Source organism: Myzus persicae, unplaced genomic scaffold (genome assembly GCF_001856785.1).
Source record: "Myzus persicae strain clone G006 unplaced genomic scaffold, MPER_G0061.0, whole genome shotgun sequence".
In the NCBI taxonomy this organism is placed as follows: domain Eukaryota; kingdom Metazoa; phylum Arthropoda; class Insecta; order Hemiptera; family Aphididae; genus Myzus; species Myzus persicae.
The window spans coordinates 65066-83535 of record NW_019104208.1 but is presented as its reverse complement, the minus strand read 5'-3'; the positions used below and the strand labels follow the sequence as shown (position 1 = coordinate 83535).

Sequence of the window (18470 nt, the reverse complement as noted above, 5' to 3'; positions counted from 1 at the left end):
TATAATTTGTGTTTCTTGTTAACTGGCCAAGAACTACTTGACTCAAAATGAAAAATCATTCAATGGTAATAATTGTATCTCTAATTTAATTAAAAGTATTCAATTAAAATACCTAAATTCTATCATCATAACAATCTTTTTGTTAGAAAAGAAAAAAAAAAGTAAATTAGCTAGATTCTATGGATAATATTTTGTCATTGTGTATGGTATTGCATTATTTAAATTAAACTAGAAAATTGAATATGTCAAAGGTCTAACATAAAATATTATATTATACTAAACTATCACAGAGATCACTACTGATGCACTGAGATGCACATAATATTCAAAATTCTTATTGTATTTCACTTAACTCAGTTTAGCAATTTTGTTTGCAACAATCATGCTCATAAACAAAACAACAAGTCAAAAATGAAAATAATATAATAAAATATATATTTTTTTTTTATTTAATAAAACTTAGTTCCCACAAAATAAATGGTTACAATTTTGTATTTATATGAGTGAGTAATACATATTGTACTATTTTCGGGCTCAGTATTCTTGAAATTAAATTGCCATAGAACTGGTAAAGAAAGATAGGGAAGGTTTTTTTTGGGGAACAGAACAATTTATTTAAAAATTTGTTGGCTTATAGTTGCGGGCACAAAAAGTGTGCGCTACCTGGCATGCATCAAGTGGCATTTTTTGATTGATATCCAAATTATAAATGTATACATTTTTAAAAAATATATAAAATTATCTACAATATGAGTATAATTTTATTTTTATTTTTTTATATTGTAATTGTAAGGTTACTTATATTTTTATAATCAACTTATATGATATAAATTAATGTAACAGCAGAGAGTTAATGTTGACAACCAATGGTCACAACGGTGGGTATAAACAACAAGCCGCAGATACCAGTGCTAATTTTTCGTGTCTCTCAAATGACCCCTATAATCATGTTTGTGAAAACACAAATAATATAGTGAACTGTTTTTCTTGAAGAATTTTAGATTTGTCAATATATCCCTGATTTTCATGAACAACTCATCATAGATTTAGTAGGTGACTGTTGAACTTAGTTGTAATATTATGGAAGTATATCTTAAACATCCTAATGTTCCAATTCTGTTCAAATATTAATTCACTAAAAATATAAAAATACATGTATGTATTGTTATGGTCTTTAAGTAAGTCATTATGATTTAAAATAACAATATACCATATTAAACATACAGAAATATACATAGTCAACAATATTTAAATGATAACTAAAACATTTAAAGTAACTAATTAAAAAAAAGTATTCAATAAAATAAAAATTAGAAAATATGTTGAGTACAAATACAGGTGTCTCGTGAGGATTTACCCATTGCGATATCTTCTGATATAATGATAAAATATATATAATACATCATAATTCTGGTTTTTTATTAAGACTCATTGGGGAAAGAACTACAAATATTTCCTTTTTTCTAATTTATTTTAATATTTTGGTAAAAAGTTACAATACATACATTTTTATTTAATTATTTATAGCCATTTTGTAGAGTTCATTTTTTTGAAAATATTGACGTTTCTACATTTTATTTCCAATATTCTCATGATTTTTTGAGAAAAATTGAGAACCACGCTAAAGCGTTTACAGGCCTTACAAGCAACGGGGCACATGTTTGATACCACTATGGTATCAAATGATTCCCAATTTTTCTCAAAACTAGGAATTCTAAGTCGTTAGTGGGCAATGTATTATTTACTAAGATATTTACAATCATTTCAGTTTATGAAAATTGTTGAAGCTTTCATAATTTAATTTATTATCCAATTAATAATTATTATTAACTACTGTTGACTTTTTTAGAAATATCCATGCTAGTTTGATCCCGACTAAACTTACTAACTCACTTCAAAACAGTATTTATATTTAGATAGTTCAATTCTGATATTTTACGTTGATCTCATATGTTCAATTTTTAGTTAATTCCATATCTTAACAAATGAACACTTCAATGGTTCCAAAACATAAGGTTTTTAGTTAAGCTACAAATAATAATATACAATTTATCAGCAGTATTCAATATTATATGACAATTATCTTACGGGTACATACAATATTTTACAAGCTGCTTTCTATTGCATTTGTACACGGACAGGTAACTGATATTCTTCATCGCAAAATGGAACGCATGTAATTATAAACATCCTATGACATTGTTTAAAGCATAAATGAAAATTGAAATTGTTAAGAGTTGGCCAATCTTCATAATAAAACCTGAAATTAAAATAATTTATACTGTTGCTTAAATAACATTCAGGACAACTTATAACTAAATAATACTAAGATCAATTCATAGAAAATGTTGGAATCTACTAATTAGCTGCAGCCCACCATAGACATTTATGCATACATCTATGCAATATTTCAATTAATGATTGTATAATGAATTTAATGATTCAAAACATAATCCAGGTTCACAGTTGATATTTGAATTCCATTTTCCAAGTGTCCGAGGATGTAGAAGAATTATTTTAAATTCTTTTCTGACAAAGTTGTAAGCAAATACAGAACGAAAGTGCAAGGAAATAGCAAATCTACGGAGTTCTGGTCAATATTTTCTAATAGGCGTCATTCCAGAATTTTTCTTAGAAAACCTTGTAATTAAATATTTATTCTCACCAAAATTATCCGATCATAATGTTGATGTGTCTTTGTTCATTAACACGGTCACCTCCACTGCAGATTACGGATCACTGTTGGTAGTAGGGCTCTTCTAGCCACTGCCGATCCATGATCGTCACAGTGCATATTGAAAATACCCTACTATAATAATTTGGCCATAGCGGCATTGCTTTATTATTTATTAGGCTTTTCAGAACATATTAACAGAAATTTCTTTTCAGTCTGTTTTTTGTTTCCCGCGTTTTTTTTTTATTCTTTTATTGTCCCACATATGTTATCCGTAGATACGCTGCGTGCGTCACCAGATTAGAAAATCACTGTGGCAGTGAACGTGTTAAATTGTGATCTTCAAGGTTTGAAATTATGCATTTTAAAGATACAATTGTTTTTCTTTGGCTTCTAATTGTTTGATTCAACATTTTAATTTTTTTTGATTTCAAATTGGTGTCATTAGCTAAGACCGAAATTCCTCGTTTCAGAAATTGTCTTCTGGGTGTTTCGTTGTCTTCTACGACACTGGCTTCAACAAATATATTTCCATTTACCTAGTAAAAATAATAGAAATTAATATTGTAATAAACTTTTGTAACACAAAAAAAAGTTAAACATACCTTGGTTGACGATTCTTTATTAAAGATGTTACTGGACTTAGATATTGACTTAGATACTGGACTGTCATTGGCGTTTGCAATTTTACCATTAGAACTACTTAATTTCAAACACTCAACTCTATCCATTTCAGGTTCCTTAGGAGGATTTGAAATGATACTAGAGCAACTACAAGCAATATCCTCCATATCATCCACTTTTTGTTTCTCATCAGAATGCAAATTTGTTGTTATCTCGGGATAATCTAATTTACCCTAACATAATATTATGATAATATTAAATTGAGTATAATGAATGGTTATAAAATGAATAAAAATTATTATGTACAATTAACTTACATAACGAACACGTTTAATTATTAATGATGGTATAGCTGTAGATTTCAACATAGTACTTTTATTATACACATTTAAGGAGTCAGCCACAAAATGAGCAGAACACACAACATTTTTTTCATTCACTATTATGCTTTTATGCTCATCATAGCTTCTACTGAACTCAATTCATTTTTCACGGATCTCTGGACATTTTGGATACCTATGTAAGCAAAATCATTCAAAATGTATTAGGAAAAAAATAATAACAGTGGAACAACTTCAGTCATCGATGCTTATGATAAAAATATGAATTAATTTATATTTTTTTCTAAAACATTATACCAATTATGGTTTATTATAAAACTATACTTTAAAAAAGTACACAACTGCACAACAATACAATCATATCCAAGGTAAAGATATTATGTCAAATGTCAATGCATTAAATACTAATAAATCTCACTCACCTGTGAAAAGTAATTTGTTTCTCTCTGCTCTTAGAGTTTTGAGTTCTACCACACAGACTACAGCTTGGCATTGTAATTTAAATGAAAACTATTTAGACGCACAAAAAAGTTGGCGAGTGACGGCAAAATGTTGTTGATTTGATATTACAATTTAAAATAAAAGACGCATAAGACGTGCTTATCACTCGACTGTGCCCGCTCCACAATCACGATGTAAAGAAGATATCACATACATCGTGACCATGGCTATAGATATCTATAGCCATGGGTGTGGGTTAATACCATAGATAATAAAGATATGGATAGGTCATATTGGTCTTATCAGCGGTCTTCGAGGGGAACAATTGAGGCCAAATAAAGTATACCTATATTGAGTATCGACTATCAATATAAAGGAGCCTCAATTGCCTTCCCCTCCGGGAACGCGGCCTCAAATGTATTTAACATAGGCGTGGCCTATCCATATCTTTATTATCTATGGTTAATACGCAATAATGAACCGATTTCGTCGAGACGCGGTACCTTTTTCTCGTAAGACAGACTATACTACTCATAGGCGCAATTCACCCGAAAATATTGGGGGGGCTTAAGCACCAAACAAATCTTGGGGGCAACGGACGCGTGAGGGACTATGCCCCTCACACACCCCTAGTACTATACCATATATATAAATATTAATAAAATACAATTAACTATAAATCCAAACTCCAAAGTTTTTTGGCGGAACCTAAATTTTTCAGTAAGTTGAATCTCAGTTTCTAGCAACTGTCATTTCAGACTTCTACCTAACATTCCGTTTTTATTGAAAACAAATCCTTTAATGTGGAATCATTATTATTATACTATATAAATGTACTTTTTTTGCCGTCGTTGATGTCGTAGGGCAATGTATGAGTAATTCTACAGAATAGGATTAAAATAGTTTTGTCGCGGTCTGTGTAGATGAGCATTTTCGATATTGTTATATGTTTATTAATACAATAATTTTTTATCATAATCACAACACCAATTATATATACAGTATACATCTTATATATTATATTTCATAACTCATAATAGTTTAATTTATCCAGACATACACTCAACATACCTATTAATTATTAATACAAATTATTAAATAAATCTTCTTTTATTTTTTTAATAAATATAATTATTATGGAAATATTANACCAGACAGAAAGAATTTTACATTTTTATTATATACATGGATACACTGATATTCCACAAAGTTGAACAGATTTTTGAGTGCTCAGCGTGTGTCCATTCTGGTTATTCTGTGATATCACATACATCGTGACCATGGCTATAGATATCTATAGCCATGGGTGTGGGTTAATACGCAATAATGAACAGATTTCGTCGAGACGCGGTACCTTTTTCTCGTAAGACAGACTATACTACTATAGCATATTAGCATGATAGCCATAACTATTTATTAAATATAATATTATATATTATTATTTACTAAATAACTATTTATTTCTATCATGGACTATGGATTATAGAATAAAGAGACCAAACTCTGTTGCTGGTAACGTCCCGAAATGAGTCGCAGCCACAGGCTACGCTGTGGACGCTAGGGTTGCTACTTCAACCCGCGTACTAAAGAGATTATTCATATTTTTTGTAAAATATGTGCATTATTTCGAACCATGACCTATAAATTGTATACCTCATAAATTAACGCATTCATAGTTCATACATGTACATATGTGTATGTTACATTATGGGACGGCCGTTCGAGTTGGGTCTCTTTAGTCCTTATATTAGTCTTCATGGATATTATACAAAAATATACTAAATCATTATAATATTCAACTACACCAGTATTGTTTGGTTACTGTGATAGAATCGTGTAATAAAATAACGATAAACAATATGGTATGGAGTATAAATGTTGTAGTGGAACCAAGTTCAGCCAATCAGAGATAATTTTGTTACACGACACATCATGAAGTGTAAATCACTGAACCTCTTTCTGTTGTAAGTTAAAAGTTAAACACCAGATAGTTGATAATTTATGCCACATTGCCACAGCCATCTATAGGTAGAGAGCCTAAATAAATAAAAGAATGGTATCATGGTCATTATGATTCGGTGGCACAGATTTCTATAGTTAAGTAGGTACTATAATAATTGTGTAGTATAATAGAAGTCTATGTTCGGTGGTATAATTCTACTAATTATTATAGTTCGTGGTTCGGTGAACGGTTACAGAGGTAGATCTCGGTGACTAACTGACACTATAGGATCTAATAGGCGGGGGATACAAGATTTTCAAGAAAAAAAATTCTATACGTATCAATAGGGAATAGTTACTCATATCAAAGTCTAAGTCCGATACGGGTCGGTACGTATAGCTTGTATATTACCTACACGTGTAAGTGTGTAACTTCTTGAATGCTCAAAATTGACCCGAAACATCGTGGCCGAAACGTATTGATCCTCTCCAATTTTTTCCTTGTAAATCTTAATTAAAACGACCGAGAGGATTTTATAAATGAATTAAATTTTAATTAAAAATTTAAATTATTAATTACTAACTGGTATTAACTATTATTAATTATTATTTATAAATTAAGTTATTTTACCAAATAGCCAATAGGTACTAACTTTAAATAGTCTAGTCATGAGTTTATATGACATAATACTTCATACATAAAAAAAAAACTATATCGTATTATATGTATTGTATCGCATAGCAATTACTAATTAGTAACTAAACTAGTTATATTCACAAATCACAATCAATTATAAATACCTACTATTACAAGTACATTAATTTGTCATTGTAATAATATTTATTATTAGTATGATACTATGGTTACAATTTATACCTTAGCCCTTAACACAATTACAGTACACATGTAAGTACACTAACCACAGCTATTATTTTAATGTATAACTGTTGTTTATAAATTATAATCGTAATATCATAGTCATCACCTGCGTGCTTTATCAACTGTACTATATTGTATATCTATTGCTAAGTGTTAACGTCTACCAAATAACTTTTTTTGTATTCCTTGTCCAGTACTGGACAACGTTCTCCTTGTCACCATACCCCAACACCAGTCGGTAGTCTACTCCAAGTATAAATTAGTACCACACGGAAAAAATAATGGACTCGTAGTGTGGCTAAATAGACTATAATGAGTAGAGTTCGGTGTTATGAATTTTAAAGATTTAAATGCTCTGAATAATATTCTGTTTCAGAATCTAAAGTAAAAAATCTATAGCGTCATCAAAAAGAAGTAAAAAACTCGAAAACTGATGACGAATATCATATTGTATTTAGTATTATAATATAATATCTATCATCTATGGCAAAAGTCGATCGTCATTCGTCATTACTCATCGGAGACGATTCACAATTCTAATAATTTCAATGAACGAAAGAGAAATGTATAAGGCAACAATAAACCGACAAGTCTTTATATATATACCATTGCAGTTTCAGGTGTTACTTAAATAAGTATCTATTCCCAGTCAGCAAATTTGAGTACTTTATCACACTAATCGCTTCTTTTGTTTGAATTTTGACATTTTATTTAAAAATGTATTTTAAAAGGTATTTTAACATTTACATACAGTATTCATTTACTTCGGACACAATATAATATATAAGCGATTTCCTTTATCAAATTGAAAACTAACCTAACTTTGTATTCATTATTATAATAATTATTATATTATTGCGTAAAAGTTTCTTATTGCTGTAAAATAAAATTATCGATCTATTTAATTTTAATAATTAAATATTATAATTTATTTTTTTTTATTCAATGAACATAAACTATACCGAGAGGGGTCCATGACTATACATACGGGATTTAGCAGGAACATAATTATATCAATTTTCAGCACTCCTATGACGTCGTTCCCAACTAGAAGATTGCATAGGTAATCAAACGTTTATCAACTATAAATCATAATATTATATTGTAATATTATCAATCGTAGTATACTTAATACCTAATATTATTATTATTTATTTCAATATTCTTAGAACTAAGAAGTGATTCACTAAACATACTCGCCTAGTGAGTCACGTTACCCCTATATTTCCTGATTCTTAGAATTTATAAGTTTATACCTACTTACTAATACTAACACGAGGACCATATTTTAAATTATTTGGGTGTTTATACCATTTAAAGAGTTCGTCGGGTACATAAACTTCTTTGTTTCAAATGAGATCCAACCTTTTTTTTTTACTTTTTTGGTTATTGTTAAGCAGACGATTTTTTTTCCAAAATCTAGATTCATTAAATAAAAATTCAAACGAGTAGGTAGTGTCTAAGTTATTAAAATGTATTTACCTTATGACCTCCTTAAAAATGGTTTAAAAAAATATTAAATATATGTTAAATTGGAACAAGTATTTATTATACTTGGACAATTTTTTACAATTTATAGAAAACTGGTGGATTAATGTTAATTATTAAAACTTTCAAAGCATAATATAACGACTTTAGTGCCATAAATCATTATCTCACAACCCCTTATCATAATATGAACGCATTATCCTTACTTCACATAGATACACAAAAACTACTTTTGATTTAAATACATATAAATTTTAAAAAAAGATTCTCTGATTGACAATTAGAAATAAAAAAGGGCAATTCTCGCCAGAAAAATAAAAGATGGTATCGTCATATCGTTTTATTTAATATTTAAATATTATAAAAAGTCAAAGTATTAAAAATATGAGGCCCGATTAAAATAAGTTCATTATTAAAGGAAAATGGGGGTGAGCATTCTTGAGGTATCGTATTGTACATAAAATATTAAAACACTTTCCCGCAAACCCGTCGACACACCATAATAAAACTATCTAACAAAACACTAAACAGGCGACGGAGCAGTCGGAGCACCGTGGACACCGCACAACATGTGGGCAGTCAAGCGAAGCGACTGAAACTGAACCAGATACCAGATACCAGAAAAGTGAATACCGGACGACAGACTGTCGGAACTCGGAAGATCTGATACGGTACGTACATAGAACACGGCTATTATAAATATTATGGCCGTGGCCGCAAACCACAGACGTATTCATATTACGTCTACGCTGCAAATACACTATCGTCTTTCCGCACGGCGCACATGACAAGTCGACCAACACGTCGGCTCAGCTGTTCTCGGCTGCCTGGCAACCTTGTTCCATTGTGTCCCTCCCGCCCCCGACACGCCGCGTGGCGGTCGTAGTCCTCACTCCTCAGACTTCACTCCTCCTCTGTAGTGTGCTGATAAAATATGATAATAACAATACAAAATTTATATGTATGCAATATATAGTATCGTACTGATCGTTCCGTCGAGTAAAACGTTTTTTTTTTCCCCGTTTTCGATCTCTCACCTTCCCGTCACTACTCCGGTGTCCGATGCCGTCTCGGCCGTTCCGATACCGTCGCGATCCGTAACACGCACAAGGCACTACACGCGCGACGACTCTGAAGCCGCCGTCGACGATCTGCGCCGCGTTTCCTCCTCGTTCAAAGTCGTCGTCGTCCCGTTATCTTTGTTATTGTTTTTTTTTTTTCGTTAGTTTTTGCTATTTTTTACGCACTCCCGCCGCTCTCTGTTCGCCACCACCACGGTACCAGCTCTACAGCCTTCCGTACTGAGACACGATCGCACTCGCGATTCACAAGTCGCACACATACATATTATTGTTGTTATATTCGTGCAATAGTAATTATAATATTATATATTTTATAAAAAACATATTATTATCGTTATTGTTGTTGTTATTACTATTATTACGCACAAGCAACAACTTTCGGACCGCCGCCGCGTCGTTTTATTTCGTCGGACGAATAAAAAAATATTATATCCAACACAACCGCATAATACGCGTCGCACAAACATCGTACGCGCACGCACACGGCCGTCCAATAATAATAATACATTGTATTGCTGCTGTGCACCGTCGTCGTCATTTTGTGTGCCTCCTCGTCGTTTCGTTTAACTTAACAACGATCGTAACAATAAAGAAAATAATGCGCAGTGTGCTCACTTTGGTCGTTTGAAGAAGAACATCTCCGCCACATCGTCGTAGTTATGCGCCTTTTGTGAAAGACTATTTTTCGATTTTTTTTTCTCCAAAATCCTTATCGATTTAAATTTACAACAATAATATACTACAAACACACTGATCGTCGTGACGACACATTATTTATGGCTATCAATCAGATACTGTCGTCGAGCGCCCACAGAGCCCTAGCGCACGAGTACAAGAGTCTTCAGGATGAACCCGTCGAGGGATTCAGGGTAAAGCTAATCGAGGATAACCTACGAGAGTGGGAAGTGGCCATATTCGGACCACCAGAAACGCTTTACCAAGGAGGATATTTCAAGGTGCCTGTTTTTGTCTTTTCTATCCTTTTGGGTTTTGATTAGGCATAGATATTTCCCGTTTGATTCATTTTGAACAAATCTAATGGAATTTGCGTTTATGTAGGTCACTGATAATAGATTGTTTTAAGTGTATTTTGTCAAATTCAAATGAATTACAGTTCACCACACATCACCACACATGGACAGATACTTAAAAGACCAGACTTACTTACCTACCACAACATGTCATTTGAAATTAAGCATAATATTATTGTATTATTATTTTTAATGTATTCCTTGATTAAATATAAAATAAATAGCAGTCATTAGGACTAAAACATTTCAATCACTATTGTTTGCCTTTACTTAGTGGACAAACATAAATTTGTGATTAAATCCTTTGTGTAGGTACTTGCATATCTTAGGTAGGTACCTATAATTAACTTTAATAGTTAAATGCACTTACAGTTTTAAATGTTACTATCATTTTAATCAATGTATTAATCTGTTGTATATGTAAATTATTACACTTAACTTGAAATTAGTATAAGTAGGTCGTAGGCGCTAAATAAAAATTAAAAGCCAAACATACAATTTCAAACATTTTGGGTAAAGAAATAATATATCTGTGTAGGTACCTACCTATTTATAATATTTATAACACATCAACTTTTATATTTTTGTTTTATTGTAAAGAAGAAAAACAATCTAGTAAAATTTGTAATTTATATTATGATATCAAAATACATGTACATTCATTACATGAATCGCTTGATACAAGAAGTCAACCCACTCATTGATAATATCCTAGGTAGAAGTAATTATATTATTTAGGCGTAAAGAAAGGAATAAATTTGTGTATTTATTTTGTCAGAGTAAGAAGTCATAATTCCAGTTTCTTTTTAATCTGTGAGTCATGGCTCTTCATCATCATCAGAGCCAGATTAAGAAATTTTGTGCCTTTTGATAATAATTTTCACCTGCCTGCTATTTTCTGGCCCATACTCCTATTGTTTGATATTTTTGCCATTATCTCTAGCTCATATCTAAAGTCTCATACACATTATTATGAGCCATAAGAAAAATAATATGTAGGTACCTATTACTACCATTAACTATTAGTCAAAGCACAATATTAAATTTAATTAAATAAAAAGGGTAAAAAAAGCCAATTACATATGCGACTTAAATCTAGTACCAGGGAGAACCTCTGCCCCCCTTTAATTTGGCCCTGCTAATCATGGATACAATTTAAAGACGTGGTTTAAATTAATTTGTAAAATATCAAATTACACATTATTTTTCACAACTTTTATAAAATTTAAAAAAGAAGGTTACCAAAAATTGCATACAAATTTTTGTGTATTGAATACCTCTTTTTTTCTGTTAAATTGTCTAAGTATTTTCAGTATTCAAAATATACATTCTACATATACCTAGACTCTGATTTGTAGATTTACTTACCTAGTTAAATATTTTAAGTCATCATTTTTACTCAACAAGTGAATTCTACCTATCTAAAAGTTATTTTTATAATTTATATTGTAGCATTATTTTATTTTGAGTAAAATTAATCAATGAAATGTATTGTTTTATAGGCTCATATGAAGTTTCCTGCAGACTATCCATATTCACCACCAACCATAAGATTTCTGACAAAAGTATGGCATCCTAATGTATATGAGGTATGTTGCTTATATTTGACGTTAATATTTATAATTTTAAAATAAGTATAATAATAAGCAACAAATAAAATTAATTATTAAATAAGCTGGTTAGTATTTATTTAAAATACAAATTTAACGGCAGAGATCAGATATATAATATGTTTGAATATGTACGTATTACAATTTAATAAAAGGTCAATTTGAACTAATTATTAACTAGTTCAAAACTGTATTTATTATGCAACATGTAAATTTGTTAAGTGACATGTATGGTTAACGGAAATAACAATGAACATATAGACAAATAATTGCTGATGCTTCATTTTAAGTTACATAATATATGAAGTTAAGAATATTCAAATAATAATTCAAACTTATCAGGCTAAGTATGAAAAAGTTTTAGGTTTTAATTTGATAAAAATAAATCTAGGTACCATGTAATTTTTTTTTGAACCGCTAAATGTATGTCAAATATTTTAGTTATATTATTTGATACTTATCTGAATTTCTTTTTAATTACCTAGATACTTTAAAAATTTTGGAATTCCCTACGTAATTTAAATGTTGATGGGTAGTTATATTTTTATTAACTCTTACTTATAGATGATTTGTGAAAAAAATGGTTTTAATAATCTGGGTTTATAATATTAGTCAAATCAGTTATCACTCATTTTAATACAAAGCTTGCTCAACTATACTGAGTCGACTTTTAGTTGAATATTAATAAAAAAAAATAGGTACAACAAAGTGTTGTTTTAATTTTGTACCTTGTATTGTATATCGCAATTAAAGATTAAACCTACTGTGATGTTATCAAAAGTATGAGTGTATAGAGTTATATAATTTTTTTTCAATTTTAGAAAGTTATTATGAATTGTCTAGTTTACTAAAAACTTAAATGTTTTAAAGAGTTTATTTATTTAGTTTAGGTAACTATAGTATGAATGTGTTTAAAATCTTGTTGATCTTTTATTTTTACTTTTTTTTAAGATAAAAACTTATATAGGTATATGAAAAAAAAAATCTGATTTTAAAAGCATAAAATACAAGATATTAATATGAATATTCATTTGCATGTTTACCAGACTGGAAATAATTTGAGGTATCAGATTAATTATTTGATACAACAGCAAGATAATAGTTAAATAATAAAATATTATAATTATAATTTAGAAATTGTGCAGATTTGTGCAGTGTACTAAAATTTACATGCACAATTATAAATCAATACCTAAACCAAACCTTTAAAAAGTATTTAAATATAAATGTATTGGAAAAAATTTTTACTATATAGAATTAAACTTGGCATCCTTAAAATAATACCTTAACATCTTAACAAATGTAAATGTAGGTATTGATATTGTACATGTTTTACAATTATTATAATAAAGTAATAATTAAATATAATATGGTGGCAAAAATAATCCATATTATGTAATATTAATTGTTGTATTAAATAATAAATATTAATTTTCTACTAAAATGGCTGATAATTGTTAAAAAAAAATATTAGATGTTATACTGATATTTCGTTGTAATACTCTGTATATCAGGGACAAATATAAGGAAAGTCACACTAACCTAGGAGGTCACTGCCAAGTTCTTGTCCTTTTAAAGAACAAATTGGTTCTATTGAGCCTATTACTACTTGAGATACCACAATGTGTTATGAAAATACCTGTTTAGTTGTAACATCAAGGTAATCATATTAAAATGATAAGTAGGATTTTGTTTATGGCCCCAAGTAAGTTCAGTATTTATTCGTTTTTAAAGAAGGTCACATTGAGTACTGAGCAATAATATTATCCATATAAATTGTGTATGATTCTATATGTTGTGATCATTATTGTTATTATAGAGATAGAAGGTTAAAATTTAATAAAATAACTTAATACATTATTAGTTTATATTAATATGGGTATTCCAACATAATTGTGTTGAACATAATTTTATTTTTGTTATCTATTGACCAATATTGAATGTTAATTATGTTCTAATAATAATTTATTTATCAACAACAAAAACTACATAAGTATTATAGATGGATACATTTAATTTAAAGGCTGAGATAAATGATTTAGTGTTTTAATTGTTTGGTAGATATTTGTTTTCATAAAACTAGGATCTAGGAATTGTACTAACAGTAACTTAAAAATCTATGTACAAAAAAATTAACAAAGAAAGCGTAAAATTCTACACTTTCTCAAGAAAAAATAAAGTTTTTCGAACAAATCATTAACTAGAAAATTAGCCTCTGTAGTTCTATAGTTAATTTCTATAGTTTTAACAACTCGCTCACATTTCAATTGATATACTATTATTGTTTTAAAATGCATGTAACAATTTTTGTTACTCCCTTCTAAAAAATTATTATTACATACATAGTGATTTGGTTTCTTATTTATGTTCCGTATATATCTAGGTCAAGGTTAATGGGTTTTTAAATAATAAAATATTTTATTTCATCACGTATGATATGGTTTTTTTCAGAATGGTGATTTATGTATTTCAATTCTTCACCCGCCAATAGATGATCCTCAGTCTGGAGAGTTACCATGCGAAAGATGGAATCCTACCCAAAGTGTCAGGTAACTAACACTACAATATGCAATTTATTGATTGATGTCACGCTTTCACTATTTCTGTTAAAAAAAAAAATAACCAATAACAGTGTTTTTAAATGTATCGACATTATTATTTACACATTATTTTGTTTTATATCTATAGGACAGTATTACTATCTGTAATTTCTTTACTAAATGAACCAAATACATTCAGTCCTGCTAATGTAGATGCTTCCATCATGTACAGACGGTGGAAAGATTCCAAAGGAAAAGATAAAGAATATGAAAATATAATTAAGTAAGTTTATTAATTGAAACATTTTATTATAAATACGCTATTAGTTGCCATGTTAATTTTGTCTGATTATTTCAGAAAACAAGTTGTAAGCGGCCGATTAGAGGCTGATAGAGATGGAGTTGTGGTTCCACTAACACTAGAAGATTATTGTAAAGTGAGCCATGTTGCTCGTTCTTCAGCTGCCGCTGCTGCTATGGACAGTGATTTTTATGTAGAAGACTACGACTTAGATGTCGAGTCTGATGCAAACTCCGAAGAAGAGTATCAGGATGATGCTACTGATAGTGGCAATGGTGAATCGTGAAACCAAACAACTATTAGGCATTTACAAAACATTAAACAATATTTAATAAACAGACATAATAATTGCTATTGAACATTTGTCTGTGTTGGACAAAATAATTTAAGCCATTGATTTATGTTCTGTTTTGGGGTCAATGGTCTCTTTGCATGTGATCTTAAATATTAAGATAACAATATGTGACACTGCTCTGATATCCTACAGTCACTTATACACAGTAGGCTTTCATATATCTCTGTATACATAAATTACTTACATATACATATACATACATAAGTATATATTTATATACATATTTTTTTGCTTCTTCCAAATTTTAACTAAACTGTATAATTTTTGATAAATTACTACTACTAAAAAAAAATTATTAATAATAATGTAATATCTATTGACATAGTTTATAATTTCTTCTTGTTCATCCCATCATATATAAACTTAAACCTACTTTAATCGTTTTGTTTCTTTAATTATTTCTGATTTTTTTATCCCTTGTAGGCAGCTAAAATGACTGAAAATGTTGTTTGTCAAATTTAAATATTGTGGTATTGCTACACTCTTGTAGATAGTAAATTGAATTTAATGTTTATTATTGTTTTTAATACTTATGTCTTATATATGTGATAACAAAAAGAATAAAATGAGCTCATAACATGAAATAAACCTTTCATTATAAATTCATTTTTTTTTTTAATTTGTCTATTTTGGTACTATAAACATTTTTGTTTAGAATTATAAAACAAAAAATAGTATACCTACCAATGTATGTATTTATAAATTATAATGATGTCGTCTTTAATTTGTTCACTATTGATCTACAATATTCATATTTGTTATTAGGGTATTATATTTATAAAGACACGGCTAATAATCATTGCACATTTTTTTTAATCAGTCAGACTATTGTATGTTATATTTTATTAACGTGTAAAATGTATTAAGAATATATGTTTATACGTGTTTTGGTGCAAATACCTACTTAAAAATGAAACAAATATTATGAGTTGTATAAGTTCAGATAGTTGATTAAGAGATTAATTTTAAAATTGTATTTTATTAGACTATATTATTTAGTTGGTGGTTTTATTTATGTTGTGTAATTAACACAACAATGTTTCTTGTGTAATTTGGTCTAACGCAATATACATATTAAATTTCACAATATGTATCATTCTAATAATAAAACCTGTGATTGCTGTAATTGATATACAGGCTTCAAAAGAGAAAAATAACTTTAATCAACCCTATACGTTTTATATAACTGTTTCAAATTATATTTTGTCAGTTCAAGATAGGCAATGACATAAAAATGTTGTCTTTAATAGCTAATGATGTATTGGTAGAATGCATATGTAAAATATAGACCTTCACAGGACCCCGTGATATACAACAATGGATATTAAAATACATATAATATATATTATATAGGTACACATAAACATATAAATATTTTTTATGTTTGATATTAAATTATTTGTATGATTTTCGTTATTAAAACTGTACGGATCAACCATATAACATTATTTATAAGTAGAGAATTATCCTACTTTTTTGTACGTAAGATAAACGCCAACGCTTAAAAAAAAAATTACTGTTAACAAAAATAATTAATACCATGTAAACACGACTTCTGAAATCTAATGTGTGAATGTATTATATAATATAGTAAAATGTATCTTTTGTAATAATATCTTGTTTTTGTTTTTAACATGCATATTAATGTTCCCCAGCACTTACATTTAACAAAATATTTAGTATTTGAAATTAGGTGAACCTAACTATTGGTGAGGAGATAAACTTTTATCTTCATAATTATTGCAATATTTATATTGCACATTTGTCTAAGAAGAGATAAAAAGTACAAAGTTTGTTATATATTGTTGTAATTATACTTGCATATCTATATTATGTTATTTCTATAGTTAGGTGATTTATTAGTTATGTATTATGATTCTATTTCATAAGTGTTGACTGTTGAGTCTATATGGAACATATCGGGCCTCTTTAAATGAGAAAAGTTTGGGTTTCATAATGGCTTTAATCTTTTTTTTTTACTGAAAATATTTATACAAAAACAATGATAATAAACATTCCCATACATCCTGAACAAGAGTAGTCAATATATTAATCAAAATAATTAGATATAATTTTACATGAATTACATAACAACATAAAAGTACCTAATTGAAAACTGCATTATTATTGTATCTGCCTATAAACGGATATAAGGCTGAACGATTCTGATTGGTGACTATCGCAGGTTGAGGGGTAGCTGAATTGTCATGCATTAGGTACCTTATATCTATCTTACTTGTTATTAAATAAATTAAAATACCCCTCCTAAATGTAAAATACGGTAATAATTTACTACTATATCTCATATTAGTCAGTAACACTCAGTGTCAGCCTCGCCTTGGTCGCCAGTCTAGTAAAGTAGTTACTTGAGTAAAAGTATTCAAATACTTTTAATTACCTCCTCAAATACATAATTTAAAGACTTTTTCGAAGTATTTGTGTATAAAATCAAATACTTATTCGTTTAAGTTTATATGTTTTCTATTTTAGATTTTAATTTTATTAGCGTAAAAACAATAAAATTAAGAATTTATTTTTATTTTTTCTATGTAGGTACTTGACCGAAAATTTTAATACTTCAACACAAAAATCAGATGCGTATATTTTGATAGTTACATCAAATTATATAGTACAAAATGCCCTGTATAATTAACGTACCTCATAACATAGAAATAAGTTCTGCTGATTTATAAGAAAATTGAAAGGTTAGGGTCTGAAATACCTGAATGACTCTCGTCCGACACGCCATTCAATTTTACTTATTGCCTGAAGAGTTTTAAATACTTTATTTTTTTTGTAAGACTTGAAGTACCTATAGGTATTTTGTTTTTGCTACCTATACACCCGGATAAACTCTTCCGTTAAGTACCCACATACAATCAAGAAGTCGATCCCTGCATATATTACACTCTTTTATCGAATATCGTATATACCTATCCACAAAGTATAATAGATTGCGTAATTGTAAGTTTATCTTTGACCAAAGAATACAATGTACATTGATCAGTAAAGTTGGAACCATTTTCATCAGATTGATATAAATCGTGGATATAATTGACTGAAATTCCATTAGGCCGCTGCGAAAAAAACATGTTCTTGCTAAAACCCCTTTTCTTGGTTATAAGGTATTTTTATTTTTTAAACCTACTTATTATTCGGTTT

General features: G+C 29.0%; 2 protein-coding genes and 1 long non-coding RNA gene across 3 annotated transcripts; 1 reads left to right on the top strand and 2 right to left on the bottom strand.

The window, feature by feature from the left end:
- Positions 1–1142: 1142 nt before the first annotated feature.
- Positions 1143–5071, bottom strand: LOC111039998. The gene is made up of 6 exons (XM_022323687.1): positions 4062–5071; positions 3616–3814; positions 3280–3531; positions 2666–3213; positions 2099–2260; positions 1143–2028 (listed from the first exon to the last, which is right to left on the bottom strand). Exons 2-4 carry the CDS (start codon positions 3664–3666, stop codon positions 2983–2985), a joined length of 534 nt encoding a protein of 177 aa, XP_022179379.1. The 5' UTR covers positions 3667–3814; positions 4062–5071; the 3' UTR covers positions 1143–2028; positions 2099–2260; positions 2666–2982.
- Positions 5072–9138: 4067 nt separating this feature from the next.
- LOC111039995 lies at positions 9139–9485 on the bottom strand. The gene is made up of 2 exons (XR_002605159.1): positions 9374–9485; positions 9139–9313 (listed from the first exon to the last, which is right to left on the bottom strand). It is a non-coding gene; the product is annotated as an uncharacterized LOC111039995 (long non-coding RNA).
- On the top strand, positions 9399–16921 carry LOC111039994 (ubiquitin-conjugating enzyme E2 R2). The gene is made up of 5 exons (XM_022323682.1): positions 9399–10427; positions 12005–12091; positions 14564–14661; positions 14801–14935; positions 15011–16921. The coding sequence occupies exons 1-5, from the start codon at positions 10248–10250 to the stop codon at positions 15237–15239; spliced, it is 729 nt and encodes a 242-aa protein (XP_022179374.1). The 5' UTR covers positions 9399–10247; the 3' UTR covers positions 15240–16921.
- The last annotated feature ends 1549 nt before the right edge of the window (positions 16922–18470 follow it).